Source organism: Xenopus laevis, chromosome 3S (genome assembly GCF_017654675.1).
Source record: "Xenopus laevis strain J_2021 chromosome 3S, Xenopus_laevis_v10.1, whole genome shotgun sequence".
In the NCBI taxonomy this organism is placed as follows: domain Eukaryota; kingdom Metazoa; phylum Chordata; class Amphibia; order Anura; family Pipidae; genus Xenopus; species Xenopus laevis.
In genome coordinates, this window is record NC_054376.1 from 12,496,158 (window position 1) to 12,513,352 (window position 17,195).

At 42.6% G+C, this 17,195-nt stretch overlaps 1 protein-coding gene across 3 annotated transcripts in view; it reads right to left on the reverse strand.

Annotated features, from left to right (window-relative positions):
• lonrf1.S (LON peptidase N-terminal domain and ring finger 1 S homeolog) overlaps positions 1-17,195 on the reverse strand; it is a 40,602-nt gene that overhangs the window by 1,400 nt on the left and 22,007 nt on the right. For all 3 annotated transcript variants that reach the window (XM_018254903.2, XM_018254905.2, XM_018254902.2), the window contains 5 exons: positions 16,723-16,825; positions 3,806-3,920; positions 3,600-3,721; positions 1,706-1,864; positions 371-683 (listed from right to left, as the gene is read on the reverse strand). In XM_018254903.2, coding sequence (XP_018110392.1) covers positions 371-683; positions 1,706-1,864; positions 3,600-3,721; positions 3,806-3,920; positions 16,723-16,825 — 812 coding nt within the window. The remainder of the gene's footprint in view (positions 1-370; positions 684-1,705; positions 1,865-3,599; positions 3,722-3,805; positions 3,921-16,722; positions 16,826-17,195) is intronic.

Sequence of the window (17,195 nt, forward strand, 5' to 3'; positions counted from 1 at the left end):
TTGTATATCGATCATTCATTTTATGCAAAAATCTAAAATCATTAAGATTTAAATTGTAGAATTAAAGTGAGAAAAATAACAAATCAGACAGTGTTCTGTCCAGTAATTGACAGACAGCAATCGTACAAAAGTTACAGTAAGTCCTGGAAATATTAGTGTCAGGCACCCATGGATATTGTCAGATAGGTAATATGTGCAAAGATATTATCATTACCCGACAAAAAATTTCTAACCTGTCGGTTCAGCTAAACAAACTATCGCCATGGTACGAAAATTGCCTGGATGATTATTCCACAGATTGTCTGAAAATCTGTAGTCTATAGCAAGCTTTAGGTTCCTTTAGCAGCATTTACAATACTGTTTCACTGACCTGTATATTGTCCTCTTTTAGAGGTGGTTGGCTGTGTTGCATAAAGATCCGGCTAGGGAGGCTGCCTTGGCTCTGGGAGAAACATTCCTCTAATTGCTGGTACACAATATCATGTAACTGTTCTGTTTCCTGCAACTCTTCCCCTTCCAGAACTTTATCTGCAAGGTACTCTACTTCTGCGGAGTGGTATCCATCGATCTGTCCCCTCTTTATCACTCGGAAACGTCTCCTACCAACTGTCTCAACCAATGAGCGTCCATCAGGCAGATAATCTAAATTCAAGATCTCCAGCATGCAGCCATAGTCAGCAAAGCTAGATGTAAACATCAGAAATGTAAGTGTAAGGTTAGGGGATGACATAGGTTTTATCATGTTGAAAAAAGATCAAGACGGAAAATAGAGTAATGGCGGAACAAGTTGAAGTCTAAAGGTGGACATACATGGGCCGATATAAGCTGCCAACAGTCGGCAGTTTATTGTTCAGTGGACGGGCTTCCCCATACCGATATCTGGTCAAAAATCGGCCAGATGTCAATCAGCCAGGTTTTAAAATCTCGTTGGATCATGGACTGCATTGGTTTATTCGGTCTTTGTCCAACTTTCTGTATATCGGTCAGCCCGATACTGCCAACCTCAAGGCGGTGACCTCTCCAAACAAGAGGATCTCTGCATACGGCCTGCTGAAGTTGTGCTTATATGTTCCATAATCTGACTCACTGCATAGTTTTCTGGCTAACCATCTATTAGCATGTTTTATTCTGTAATTAGCTGCATATCATGTGTCTAAATGGCCAGACCAGTCAACCACCATCAGAGCATACTTACAATTTTGCAGCAAAGAAAACCCCATTTTGGCAGGACAAGAACACCTATACTACAAAGAGTAAACAATATCATGAAAGGTTTAAAGAGCCATTATACATACATGTTTGGTTTTTTTCCCCCCTGCATTTTCCTAAATTAAATATTAAGCTGAGCTGAATGTATAATTATTATAATTAATTATTTTTTGGGATCAGCAGTGCGCTCTTAATCTTGACTAAGATACACTGCCACTGTTGCAAGCTTTCTGCCCAGTCTTTACTATTACCTCTCACAGCCTCCTACTATATAACAAGAAGGAAACAGGGGGTAGGGTGGGTTATCTGTACAAAGGCAGTGACCCAACATCATTCAGGGTATTATGGGTTGAACAGGGTCTGTATTCGAAAATATAGAGGATAGGGAATATGTTCCATTTGGGACCCTGTACAGGCTTTGGAGCCATTCTCTGATGATTTAGGAATACTGAAATTAGGAACTAGCAAAAAGATCAGAGAAAATTGGTATCAGTACCTCTTGCCACTCTCATACAGGCACATGCCAAAGCTCTTTGTTCCTGTCTCAAGGCAGCGTCTCATCATAAGTCTGTAACGCGGTTCAAAGACATGGAGTGGGCAGGGAATGCCAGGAAAGGCCATAGTGCAAACGAAAATTGGCACGTTTTGGACGAGACTGTGTGATAATACAACAAATATAAAAAAAGAGGAAACAAAAATAATCACTAATCATTTATAAAAGGCAATTTATATTTCATATGTTTGGATCAATCCAGCTTCTTTATAAAATCACTTCCAAAATTTTCCATTACCATTATATGAAATCTCTTTAGAAAATAAAATCACCATATCTTTCAAATTATAAGATGAAATGTGAAGGGAAATATGAAGGATTTTGAGGGGCTAAATGAGTGAAAACCTCCATGAATTTTTCTAAATCAGTGAAAATATTTAGGAAAACTTAATAAAACAATATGAATGAATGAACATTATACAACGTTGATTAACGTACATTAAATATTATTTACTCCACAAAGCTACGTATTGTCGATGACGGGTCAACTACATTTTTCCTATAACCAAATGAGGCAGATAAATGGCTAAATACCCGGGGCAGACAGGCTCACCCAAACAACAGCACTAACTGACGATAAGGGAACTATTCTCAACTACCATTTGTGGCACTCATCGATTTCCACCATTCAAACCACTGTCCCCTGCAATGACTGCAATGAATGTCTTAGCCAGCTCCCTTCCCCACTCCTACTCTGCAATCATTGTTCTCATCCACAAGGAGGGATCTTTGCAACTTGTACTTTCCAATCTCTTTTAAAAATACATTAAAATACTAGTGAAACTACTATCCCAATACGTAAAGTGATATATTCAATTGTCCACACTGACCAAACAGGCTTCAAGAGCATAGAAATTAACCTTAGACCATAGTTCTCCCACTACAAACTGAGCATTGTAATATTTACTTCAGAACCTAAGCGGCCCTTGACATCACCAAGGCATTTGACTTGGAGATACTTATGGAAGGTCTTGGACAAGTTTGGGATAGGGCCACAATTCATTGCTTGGATTATACTCCTCGCCATGCTTCTGTTGCACAGATCCAGGTTAATAATGTTCTTTCCTAAGCCTTCCCTCTTTTGTTGTACCAGGCAGGGCTGCCCCCTTTCACCTCTCCTATAGCCATTTTAGGCCTTAAATGTGATAGGTGTGAAGAGAAAAGAGTCCTATATGCTATATGTTGTTCCTGAAGAATCATGAAGACTCCCTCCATCATTCTCTGAAACTAACAGATTCCACCTTATTTCCTCTACTGTGGACAATCCTAGTAATGTATAACTACTGGACTAAACTGACTGAGTAAATAGCTAAGCAAGTCCTATTGCTGGAAATTCTAACCTGTGAATTATGTCTCTTGGGCTTCGTAGTAGACCTAGCTCCCTAAATTAAAACCAGAACACTACTAAGATCTCTATTGTTCTATGGAAAAAAATTAATAGCTTTTACCTCACAAGGCGAGAGTGGATTACCGTACTCTAGTGAACAATAGGCTTCCAGATATAAAACTGACATTTATAGCCTACACTGTCCCCAAAAGTTTGATGCATTCTGGGGCCCCTGGCTGGAGGCTCAATGCCACACAACTTTCTATCTAGGGATCTAATAAGGCAGATTTCCTCTGATGTACTACAGTTGCCCCAGTTTCTGTACGTTTCTCATCACATCAGCCACAACATGTGTCAGTTGATAATCTCTACTGTACCTAATTAACTCTGTACAACTAATGCCTGAATGTATCTGTAATGTTTACTGTTTCTGTTTTGTTCTACCAAATGTTTACATAAATATCTTTTAAAAAAATTGAAGGCATTAAAAACTTGAAATTCAGGACTTACTTGGAAAGCTCAGCTATTTCAGACTGATGGACTTGATTGCGCTCGGTCATTTCCAAAGGGAATATGAATGACATGATTTCTTGCAGTAGGGCAGTGACTGGGTAATGCCCTAATCTTAAATACTGCAAAAAAAAGTTAAAGTTTTTAACTCCTATTTACACTAACAGTGACCGTGGGTACATTTAAAGTAATGAATTTGTTCCAACCTCTCTAAGACTCTGTTTACACAATGGACAGTATGGCCGATGGTCCATAGAACGCTCAAGACACTCTTTGCAGAAGGTGTGACCACAGGGTGTAGTGACAGGGTCTAAAAACATTCTAAAAGACAAAAAAAAATTAAGACAGTGAGATTATGTAAAACTAAAGGCATTTAACAGCTGTGAAAGCAACAGGCCGCTTCCATCATGTCTTCTTTTTTTTTTTTTTTAAAGATAAAACTTTTATTGTTTTCCACAACATAAAACAAACATAAACAGAGAATGTCATATCAATGCAATGGTTTTAGATATAATTTCCATGACAGATATTTAAGTATTTAACATTGTATTGATGTTATATCTCAGTACTTTGGCTGAATACTTTAATGTTTCTAAATCAAAAGCAATTACTCATTGAGACGCTCACAATTAGGGTTAAATTGTTATAGACTTCGGTTCTCTTCAGTATGTATGTTATATTTCCCACAAATCGTAAGTTATGTAAGAGAACCACAACCTCCCAGTCCCGCCTCCCACCACGGACTCATCAAACTTCTTTTGTAAACCTCTAGCTAGCAAGGTAAGCTTAATGAGCGGCAGATTTTGATTTATTAGTGTAATCCAGGTTTGCACTGTAGGGGGTTTAGGGCCCATCCATGTCATAGAAATTATTTTCCTAGCATAATATAAAAGAGTTCTATATCTAGTTCTGGCATGAGTGGTAGTTATGATGTCATCTATAATTCCCAATATACACACCTGTGGTGTAAGTATCCTTGGGAAATCGAGTTTGTCATCTAGGAGTTTGAGAACCTCAGTCCAGAATTTGGCCACTGGGGGACAGCTCCAGGCCATATGTAGAAAGTCTGCACCCTCTATCCCGCACCCATGACATTTTGCCTCTGGTTTGCGCCCCATGGAGTCGTGTGGGGGTGAGGTAGATCTGTTGTAACCATTTAAATTGAATTAACCTGTCTCTTACAGAGTATAAGTAATAGTAGCTTTTGTCTGTTGCCTCATCCCATTCCTCCTCAGTGATGTTTGGGATGCAAGCTTGCCATTTACAGTATGCTTTTTTGAAAGGTGAGGGGATTGTTTGTATTAGGGTTTTATACAATGTTGACGTTGGTTTAGTTAGTGTTGCAGACCAGAGTAGTGTTTCAAATTGGGGTTGGGAGGTTTGTATATCGAGTCTACCAAATTGTGCCTGGAATACCTGCCTAAGTTGGAAATATCTAAACTGAGATAAATTGGGTTCAGCTAGTTTCTCTTTGAAAAATTCATAAGATCCAAATGTGGTTCCATCTAGTACATCTTGCAATCGTCTAATTCTTTTTTTAGGCCAGTATAGAAAATCAGGGAACTTCTGGAAATGGGTAAGGCGGGAATTCGCCCATAGGGGTTAGAACGGGAGAGTGTTGGGGATAAAGCTTAAGTGCCAGAAGCCTTTCTTGGAGTAGCCATAACCGCTGGTAAGTTCTCAATCAGCTGGTGCTCTATACAGAAGATGCCTGAGGCCTTCTAGTGATCCCACAGCCAGCTCTTGGAGATTCGTGTTTGGGTTGTAAGGGTCTGGGTCAAACCACCATTGAACATAGTGGAGTTGACTGGCTAGGTAATAGAGGTATAGATCCGGTAGTCCCAAACCCCCTTCTTTAGTGGCAGGGACTAGTTTACGCCAGGCCAGCCTAGGTGTCTTCCCCCCCATATGAAGTGTATCAAGACTTGATTAATAGTTTTAAAGAAACTTTTGGGGATATGAATGGGTGAATTATGGAATACGTACAGAAATCGTGGGAGATATACCATTTTGAATATGTTGATTTTCCCCCAAAGAGTTAATGAGAGTTTGGACCATATCGGAAGTGTAGTATTGAGGGCTGATAGCACTGGATCAAGGTTACGTGATATAAAGGTATGTAGGTTAGGGTGGATGTTAATCCCTAGGTATTTTAAGCTTTCAACTGACACTAGGGGGATGCTCTGTGGTAGCTCAGGAAGGGGTGTAGAGTCTATTCGCAATAACGCAGATTTATCCCAATTAATTTGGAGTCCGGAAAGTTTTCCAAAGTGTGTTATAATTGTGGCTAATGTGTTAAGTGATGGGCCCGCATCTGCTAAGTATACTAATAGGTCAGAGAGATTCTCTCCTCTGCTGGTCCCAGGCGCCAACCCTCAAGTGAGGGAGTCTGTCGTATCATGATTGCAAGGGGCTGAATGGCTAATGCGAACAGCAGAGGTGAGAGGGGGCATCCCTGCCTTGTGCCCCTTGCCAATGAGAAGGGTTTAGATATTGTGCCGTTTGCTTTGACTCGTGCTGTGGGGGCCGAGTATAGCGTTTGAATCCAGTGTACAAAATTGGGTCCAAAGCCAAATTTAGAGAGTACTGCCCATAGATACTTCCACTCCACTGAGTCAAAGGCTTTGACTAAATTGAGTGATAGCACTACCCTGGCGCCTGCATTGTCATGTAACTTTTGCAGATTGAAAAATAGTCTCCTTAAGTTAATATTTGTGGTCTTGCCAGCCATAAAACCAGTTAGGTCCGGGTGAATTAGGTCAGGCATGACCTGAACCAACCTGTTGGCTAGAATCTTGGCCAATATCTTAGCATCAGTGTTGAGCAAAGATATTGGCCTGTAGGAGCTACAAGCTTGTGGGTTTTTTTGAGGTTTTAATATTAGGACAATAATGGCTTCTAAAAATGAGGGTGGTAATGTAAGAGTTTGAGTTGCCATTGAGAGGGTATATAGCAAGTGAGGTGCTAGTTGCTCAGATAAATTCTTATACAGATCTGCCGGTATCCCATCAGGGCCGGGGGTTTTACCAGGAGCCAGGGCATTGATGGCCTGTTGCAGTTCTTGATTAGTAATAGGGGAATATAGTATGTCTTTTTGGCCTGTTGTCAGTATGGAGGTATTAACTTGACTGAGGTGGTGCTGTAGCTCTATTTCGGTGTAGGTGTTTTGGGAGGCTTACAGCGCTTTGAAATATTCTGCGAAAGTGTCTGCAATATCTTGTGGCGTAGTTTGTAGTGTAAAGTCTGCAGCTGCTACAGAAGCTATTGCAGTTACAGGGGCTTGTATTTTCGCTATATAAGCCAGAGTCCTACTACTTCTGTCCCCAGTTTCAAAAGTCCGCTGATAAGAATATAACTGTGCTTTACGGGTAAGGAGGGTCTGTTCTCTAGCTAGGGAGTGGTGGGAGTCTACAAGTTTGCTGTACCTTAGTGGGGAGGGGTTGGCTGTGTAGGCTGATTCAGCTTCCTCTAACTCTTTCTCAGCCTCCTCCACTTGTGCCTTGGCTTCCGCCCTGGCTTTGTGGACCGCCCTAGTGAGTTGTCCTCTCATATATGCTTTTGAAGCATCCCAAAGGATAGGTGGCGCAGCCGATCCTGCATTAATTTCCCAATACTCCGTAACTGCTGTGGTTGCACTCTCCGTTACAGTGTTGTTTTTAAGCCAAATTGGGCTAAATCTCCACATATTGGATTTTGTGGAGTTCACCATGGTTAAAGTAATTGATAGTGGTGAATGGTCTGAAAGAATGCGGGGAGGTAGTGTATATTACCTACTCTAGGAAGGAGGTCAGGCGTTGCCAACACTAGGTCTATTCTTGTCAAAGATTGATGTGTGGTGGAATGGCAGGAGAAGGTTTTTTGTCTAGGGTTTTTCCATCTCCATACATCTGTAAGACCCAATGTGTTAGCCCATGTACTTAGTTTGTTCCCAGTGGGATAAGGAGGGTTTAGTTTGTCCATCCATTAGGGCATTAAAATCGCCCATATAACAAGTAGGAGCGGTGGGAAGATCCACTACTTTCTTGTCAATAAGGTTAAAGGACCAGTAACATCAAAAAAAATTTAAAAAAAATTCGTTAGTATTCAACGAAAAATAAACACCAAGACAAATTAAACTTTTAAATTTCAAAGCCTTTATTAATAAATAACTTACCGAAACTTCACTTCCTGTCCTCTGCAAAAAAGGCGATACGGCGACCATCCATCCTGCAGAGCTCGATTTCTCCTCCTGGCTATTCTAGTGACAGTCTGCAGCGCTTCCCCTATTCCCAGCAGCAGCAGCAGCAGCAGCAGGTACTGGGAGAGGTGGATCAGTAGGGTGTGCATGCCACCTGCTCCCCATCAATGTGCCCATCTGAGTGTGCCCGGGGCTGGCAGTGCTCGCTGCTGAATCCTCCCAACAGAAAATGGCACCTCGTCTCCTCCTCAGTCCATGTCTCCTGCCCTCAGCGCCGTGCAGCAGCAGCAGTATGTCCAGCGGCAGCCCCCACAGCATCTTGTCCAACAGGTCCGTGAGTCTGGAGGCTGCCCGCTGCTGCAGGAGAAGGCGGAAGAGCCATGCAGGCGCCTACCCGGTGTCCAGCTTCAACTCCATGGAGTTGCCTTGCTGAGCCAGTGTGTTGGTCTGGTGCGGGGAGTTGAAATCGCTGACTCTGCCGATGTGATACACCGCCCTGCTGTCAGAGATGTGGATGCTGCGATACTGCTTATTATACCGATTATTGGCCAAGCTCGTGCTGCTGCTGCTGCTGAAGCCGTCAGTCTCCTAATGAGGACGAGTAGTGTTGGGCAGCCGGCGATGCCCAAGAAATAATCTGGTATCGCGCACCATCAGCATGGCAATATCGTAGGCACAGATCAATTCCTGGGAAAGGCTGCTGCCCGGAGCCGCTGCTGCTGCTGATCGCATATGAAGGCAAAGGATGCAGCGAGCTGTTCGGCTTCCCTTCCTCGCCCTGTGCACTCAGCGTTTAGACTTCCTCGGCCACAAGTTGCAGTGCCGTGGCCAAGACTGACGACTTCAGCAGCACAAGCTTGGCCAATAATCGGTATAATAAGCAGTATCGCAGCATCCACATCTCTGACAGCAGGGCAGTGTATCACATCGGCAGAGTCAGTGATTTCAACTCCCCGCACCAGACCAACACACTGGCTCAGCAAGGCAACTCCAAGGAGTTGAGGCTGGACACCGGGTAGGCGCCTGCATGGCTCTTCCGCCTTCTCCTGCAGCAGCGGGCAGCCTCCAGACTCACGGACCTATTGGACAAGATGCTGTGGGGGCTGCCGCTGGACATACTGCTGCACGGCGCTGAGGGCAGGAGACATGGACTGAGGAGGAGACGAGGTGCCATTTTCTGTTGGGAGGATTCAGCAGCGGGCACTGCCAGCCCCGGGCACACTCAGATGGGCACATCGATGGGGAGCAGGTGGCATGCACACCCCACTGATCCACTTCTCCCAGTACCTGCTACTGCTGCTGGGAATAGGGGAAGCGCTGCAGACTGTCACTAGAATAGCTAGGAGGAGAAATCGAGCTCTGCAGAATGGATGGTCGCCGTATCGCCTTTTTTGCAGAGGACAGGAAGTGAAGTTTCGGTAAGTTATTTCTTAATAAAGGCTTTGAAATTTAAAAGTTTAATTTGTCTTGGAGTTTATTTTTCGTTGAATACTAACGAATTTTTTTAAAAAATTTTTTGATGTTACTGGCCCTTTAAGTATGTTCATATTAAATGGGGGTTAAATATAGAGATTGACTATAATTAGAGGAGAGTTGGCAATTGTACAGTGGAATATAATAAATCTACCATAGTAGTCGGTCTTGAGTGTTAATAGATTGAATTGCACTGACCTCCTTACTAGAATCGATACTCCCCTGGCGTATGTAGAGTAAGTGGAGTGGTAGGCATATCCCACCCAGTGCGTTTTTAAAGCTTGTACCTTTTGTCCAGTCAAGTGGGTTTCTTGTAGTAACAGCAGGGATGGAGGGTGTCTCTTTAGGTAATTAAACATCTGTGCTCTCTTAAATTTATCGTTTAGTCCCCGAATATTCCAGGAAATTAGTGTTATGTTATGTCAGCCATGAGTTAGTAATGTCTAAGAAACTGGTGTAGTGAAGCCCTTTGTCATATGAATTTCAGGTATCTTACACCCTTGCTCCCATCCAGAGCATAAATCAGGAAAAAGAATTTTGTAGGGGTAATAATACCAGGAAGCACTTCTGCCGATAAAGTGTCCTTTAATCACCACACGACATGTTTCGAGCTGCAAGGCTCTTTTTCAAGCCATGAAGTAGTATACAGTAGGGGATAGTACCGGATGATTTGAGTTTGTAGTATTGGGGAGACACATGACTAAATGTGGCTACTATTGAGTTGGTGCAGCTGTGCGTACATGCAGTATCAACCAATATTGCACTAACATATGGCATGTTAACATAGACATACAAAAAACATAACATTATCCCCAACCCCTCCCTATCGCCCTCCCAATTTGAGCAGGTCTTCTACTCTGTAACATATTCTGCAAAAGCAGGTTAAATTGGGGGAACATGCAACCAAATCATTATTGATGTGTGCATTAGACCAACCATTACAGTGTGATTTGTGTTACCTGATTTTTAAGCAACATTAAACTTAATTAGCCTCAGATTGATGGAGGGCGATTCCTTCAATACCCATCAATGGGCTCCTCATCAAGCTGCAGGGACTCACAAGTAAGAACTCAGTCCCTCTGTTTCAAAGTCTATGGTGACCGCCATAGGTTACTTGCAGAGAACTAGGGGATCGTCCTCATCTCTGCAGCAATGTTGTATCCTACTTGACGGTGAATGCTTTCCTCAAAGTGTATCAGTGGGTTCCTGAAAAAGTTTAACTGTGCCCGTTGTAGGTTGTTTACTGAGCTTTGGGGAATCGTCCTCATCTCTGCAGCAATGTTTTCTCCTATTGGGGACTATTTGGAGGGGTTCTCCTGTCTCTTGGCGGGGAGTGTCTTATCCCTTTGTGTGTCAGCCAGTCCTCTGCTTCTGCTGGTGTATTGAGGAATAGTATCCGGTCTCCATCCTGGATTCGTAGCTTTGCTGGGTAGAGCATGCTGTATGGAATTTTGGCGTCTCTCAGATGCCTCTTTATTGCTGTAAAGGTGGCTCTCCGGTGGCTCTCCGCTTTTGGATTGTAGGGGAAAAATCGGGGTAGAGAGACACTGTTGCTCCATTGTAGAGTATGGGCCCTTTTACTCTGGCCGCTTTCAGTGCAGCATCTCTGTCGTTATAATGTAGTCGTTTTAGAAGAAACGGCCGTGGTGGGGCACCTGGCGGGAGGGCTCTGGTAGGGATCCAATGCGCTCTCTCTATTGCAAAGAGTGGAGTAAAGGTATCTATACCGAGTGTCCTTTAGCCATTTCTCAATGAAAGCTTCTGGATGTTGCCCTTCTACCCGTTCTGGAAGGCCAATAATACGGACATTATTTCTGCGTAGTCTGTTTTCAAGGTCATCAGTCTTGTCTAGCGCTTCCTTGAGATGAGTTTTAATATCCCGGATATCTTGTTGCATAGGTGGGATTAAGTCTTCCACATCTGATACTCTAGTCTCCACCGCTGTTGTGCGTTCACGAATATTTTGTAAGTCGTGACGCAGCAGAGATAAGTCAACATTAATTACCTCCAGTTGCGCTGTCGTGGTGGTACAGCTTTCCATTATTGCTCCCAGAAGCTCACTCATGGTTGGCTCTGAGGCCTCCCGAGTCACCTGTGAAGGAGGAGGGGATGGTGGTGGAGAGGGATTTGGTTCTTCCTCTGGAAGAGGTGGCTGAGGTTGAGAATGAGTGAACCGCTCTAGTCGAGCTTCTGCCTCTGTCTTGGTCTTTTGGGAGTGTTTCCCCATATTGAGTTCTGAGTAATATTGATGTTTTAGTATTCTGTTCGTTGCTATTTGTAGTTTCAGAGGATGGACAGGTAACAATGTGCTGGTTAAAGTATTGGTTGGTACACACAAACTTCTAGTGCATAAATCACATGTGTTTTATTTATGCACATTATTATATATTCTGTTGTTTAACATAAAGTCCCAGCTGTGGCAGGTTGTACTTCTATCTGTAGTTGGAGTTGTTTTACTTTATACTGATGGGATGAGCGCATTTATCCTGCTTTAACTTTAGTTCCTGGTATGCCCTTACAGCAGTCTGCTGAGTATGTCTCAACTCAGTAAGCTGTAGTTTCCCCTCCCTCTCCTCCCTGTTCACAAGCCAGTGGATTGCTATAAGTGATGGGCAGAGATCAGGTGAAGGGAGTGTTTGTGTGATTCACTCAACACTTGTGGATAATCCCCAGAAGTGTGCCCAGCCTGGGTGCTGCTATGTATTAAAACGCCAGTCCTTCTCCCCCTGGCACTTTAAGCATTAGTGCTGCTGATATGGGGGAGGTGCAAATAGCCTGTTGATGTTTGGGCAAATGGAACAGCAACTTGCAACACTGTGCTGCTCTAACATATGCTGTAGGATGGTAGGCAGGTAGCGACACTCCCGGGGACCCACACACACTCACCCTCTCCTGTTTAGGGGTGCTGTCGTTGTTGTAATGGGGTGATGTTCCCTGTTTTAAGGTTTGGCCGCAGGAGTGCCACAAAATCGCGCCTGTACAGTTGCGTGGTTGGCCACGCCTCCCATAATGTCTTCTTTAAAGGGAAACTGTCACAGCTTTTTGTGTCTAAAAGTGGCCATACACTTTAAGATCCGCTTGTTTGGCAAGGTTGCCAAACGAGCGGATCTTAACCCGATATGCCCACTAACGGCTGGGCGATATCGGATGAAACCGAACGTTCGGCCCTGGGGCTGAACGATCAGATTACAATACTACGAATGGGCTCCGACGGGTCACAGGACCACATCAACTAGCCGATGCGGTCCTGGATCGTACAAAAAAATAAAACTTGACCGATTTTTGGTATGATATCGATCGGGAGGCCCCGTCGGGAGCCCCCACACATAGGCAAATAAGCTGCCAAATTGGTCTAATAGACAGAGATCGGCAGCTTTAATCTGCCCGGACCTTAAGTCACAGGTCCCATTTAATTTCATGTATTCAGCAAACACACTGCTCTATGTTACAACATGAATGCTTGGTGGGAATCATGTATATAGTGCCAGCAGGTTAGGCAGCACTTTAAATGAATTTACAGTATAACAAAGGGGTCTCATAGTAATTTAATACTTATATCCTAGTGTCCATATATATCAAGTGCAGTTATACAGTACATTCAGCCTTTCTGGTACCTTAAGAGTGTCACAATAGCCGTGGAAAGGGTAATAGAGGTTTAATGATCACATTTACTGTATGTGTCCATACGAGGTGAGAGACTGACCTATTGAGAAATGGCAGGGGTTGCCATGAACAAAAAACCAAAATGACAGGGGTCTGATTTATCTGAGAAGGGCACAGTCTCTGTGGTTCTGGCCTTTCTGCAGATTCTGACTGTGCACCGTGCAACAATGGAGCTGCTTTCCCTCCTCATGTTTCCAGGGAAACGTTCCAGCCTTTCCAATTTCTACTGAATGTATCTCTAAATAGAGCGTGGAACAGTCATGCTGCTCTGTACAGATGACATCTAACTGCAGTATAATGCCAGAATGCTTCCCTAATAATGACTTCTCCAACACAAAATCACGCAGTTCTGTTAACTATTTCATACCCATGGAGTCTTGCCAATTCCTTTAAAGGAGCAATATAGACTTCTGTCCACGTCAACATGAGGCAAATATATTGGGGTTATAACCATCATGCTCGCTCGTTGTGCCTTATTTGTTTTAATTCAAGTAACATCTCACCCTTGCTCTCTCCAACCAAAAATCAGCATTAAACAAAGGGGATGATTATAAACTTTGTATAGACAGTGCTAAAGTCCTTCTGTGGGTCAGGTATAAGGCTAACGGTGTGCGTGTATGTGTGTGTGCGTGTGCGAAAAAGTCCATCAAGTTCAACCCCTCCAAATGAACACCCAGCATCCATACACACACCCCTCCTAACCCTCACATAAACTATATATACTCATACACTAACTATAGAGTTTAGTATCACAATAGCCTTTGATATTATGTCTGTCCAAGAAATCATTCAAACCCCTCTTATAGTCATTAACTGAATCAGCATCACAACATCACCCGGCAGTGCATTCCACAACCTCACTGTCCTGACTGTGAAGAACCACCTACGTTGCTTCAAATGAAAGTTCTTTTCTTCTAGTCAAAAGAGGTGGCCTCTGGTACGGTGATCCACTTTATGGGTAAAAAGGTCCCCTGCTATTTGTCTATCATGTCCTCTAATGTACTTGTAAAGTGTAATCATGTCCCCTTGCAAGCACTTTTTTTCCAGAGAAAACCCCAACCTTGACAGTCTCCCCTCATAATTTAAATCTTCCCTCCCTCTAACCAATTTAGTTGCACTTAGTCTCTACACTCTCTCCAGCTCATTTATATCCCTCTTAAGGACTGGAGTCCAAAACTGCACTGCATACTCCAGATGAGGCCTCACCAGGGACCTATAAAGAGGCATAATTATGTTTTCATCACTTGAGCTAATGCCCTTTTTTATGCAAGACAGAACTTTATTTGCTTTAGTAGCCACAGAATGACACTGCCCAGAATTAAGACAACTTGTTATCCACAAAAACCCCAAGATCCTTCTCAGTTAAAGAGGTGGTTCACCTTCAAGATAACTTTTAACATGTTATAGAATGGCCAATTCTAAACAACTTTCCAATTGGTTTTCATTATTTATTTTAATAGTTTTATAATTATCTTGCCTTTTTCTTCTGACTCTTTGCAGCTTTCAAATGAGCGTCGCTGACCCCTTCTAAAAAACAAATGCCCTGTAAGGCTACGAATGTATTGTTAGTGCTACTTTTTACTAGTCATCTTTCTATTCAGGCCTCTCCTATTCATATTCCAGTCTCTTGTTCAAATCAATGCATGGTTGCTAGGGTAATTTGGATCCTAGCTACCAGATTGCTTAAAATGCAAATTGAAGAGCTGCCGAATAAAGGGCCAAATAACTCAAAAACCTTAAATAATAAAAAATGAAAACCCAATTGCAAATTGTCTCAGAATATAAGACTCTACATCATACTAAAAGTTATCTCAAAGGTGAACCACCCCTTTAAGGAAACTCCCAACACACTGCCATTTAGTGTATAACTTGCATTTATATTATTTTTGCCAAAGTGCATAACCTTGCATTTATCAACACTGAACCTCATTTTCCAGTTTGCTGCCCAGTTTCCCAACTTAGACAAATCACTCTGCAAAGTGGCAGCATCCTGCATGGAACCTATAGTTCTGCACAATTTAGTATCATCTGCAAAAATAGAAACAGTACTTTCAATGCCCACCACCAGAATGGAGGTCTCTGCATGTCACTGCGCACCCCCAGGACAGATTTCAGCCAGAAAATGCACAGCTGAGCCTTTTCTCTACCAGCAGGTACAATGCATAGCAGGCCATTACCCCAAGGGAGCTGAGCCAATGAGGTGAGCAGTAAAAAGCTGCTCCACGTAAATGTAAGGGTCAGGGCACACAGGCAGATTAGTCGCCACTGCGAAAAATATCCTCTTCTTCGGGGCGACTAATCTCCCCGAACTGCCTTGCTGCCGGGTAGAATGTAAAATGTAAAACGGGATGGCGATTCATTTTCCGAAGTCGTCCGAAGTTGCCTCACGAGGGGGCCGGCAGCGTGAAAGCTGGGGGGTTGCAAATCACCCCTCAATTAGCCTAAGCATTATGGAAGATTTCAAATGTGTTTAACAAATATTTTCACCCCAGTTGCTTTGAACAAACCAAGGAGGACATAGTTATCTTGCAGGTGTCTGTATTGTGATCTGCTCCTCATTCCGATGTTTAATCTGGTGTATGGTGCAGAGTACAGAAACGCCCCTGCCTCGAATCCAATGTGAATAAGTACTAACTCGCTTGGTCTTTTGTGATCCAAAAACATCAGCTTAATGTCTCGTCCTACAGTGGCCACCATAGAGGATTTTCTGATAATGTCAACTGTACAAAATAAAACAGTGCATGCACTTAAAGGAACAGTTCAGTGTAAAAATAAAAACTGGGTAAATAGATAGGCTGTGCAAAATAAAAAATGTTTCTAATATTGTTAGTTAGCCAAAAACATAAGCAAGGCTGGAGTGACTGGATGTCTAATATAACAGAACAGAACATTACTTCCTGCTTTTTAGCTCTCTAACTCTGTGTTAGTCAGCGATTTGCAGGGGGCCACATGGGACATAACTGTTCAGTGAGTTTGCAATTGATCCTCAGCATTCAGCTCAGATTCAAAAGCAACAGTTATGGCTAGGGATGCACCAATTCAGGCAAACCCCTGAATCCTTCGCGAAGGATTCCGACGAATACCGAACCCTAATTTGCATATGTAAATTAGCGGTGGGAAGCGGAAAGCATTTTTTACTTCCTTGTTTTCTGACAAAAAGTCACACAATTTCCCTCCCCATCCCTAATTTGCATGTGCAAATTAAGATTCGGATTCAGTTCGGCCCGGGCAGAAGGATTCGGTGCATCCCTAGTTATGACCCATGTGCCCCCCCCTCAAGTCACTGATTGGTTACTGCCTGGTGACCAATCAGTGGAAACCAAGAGAGCTGAAAAGCAGGAAGTTGTGTTCTGGCTATTATTTAACATTTTTGGCTAACTAACTATAGTAGAAACATTAATTATTTTGCACAGCCTATTTACCCAGTTTTTATTTTTAAATCTAAACAATTTATTTAAATCATGGCCTGGTACAGAAACCATTGCTACACTGAAGGTGAACAGAAGGAAAGCTGAAATGTAACATTAAAACACTGTTTTACAGAAAGGCTGACAAATAGCACAGGCATCCTACTGATGTGGTGGAATTAATTCAGTAAAGGAATTCAAACATGTCTGGTACAGATATAAAGAGTAGATTGGTACATACTTGGCTTATTGTGTTCTGATCCTCTTATTGTGAATGTAAACAGGACAGACCAAACACTTTATAAGACCACAAAGCAAGAATGCAATGGCCGGGATGAATACTTACATACAATAAAGCAGAGCAGGTGTCTAGCAGAGCCCCAGATATTTCATTCTGACTCACCTAATACAGAGAGAGCATTCAACGTCAGAAGGGCTGATGAGGTCTCTCAATGAAGATCGGGAATCATGGCAACACATCAGCTTCTCTTCTTCCAATTTATGATCTGACACATGATAAAAAAATTAAATAATAGCTTCTACATTTGTCTATGACCTTATAAAGGCAAAGGTAATGTATAATAATACTAAGTTAATGCAGGTATGGGACCTATTATGCAAAATGTTCGGGACCTGGCCTGGGGCTTTCCCGATCGTAACACCTTAAGTCTACTAAAAAAACATATAAACATTAAATAAACCCAATAGGCTGGTTTTGTTTCCAATAAGGATTAATTACATCTTAGTTTGGATCAAGTACAAGTTACGGTTTTATTATTACAGAGAAAAGGAAAATCATTTTTAAAAAATTGGATTATTTGATTATTATGGAGTCTTAAGCTGGCCATAGATGTTGAGATTTTTAAAAGATCAGAT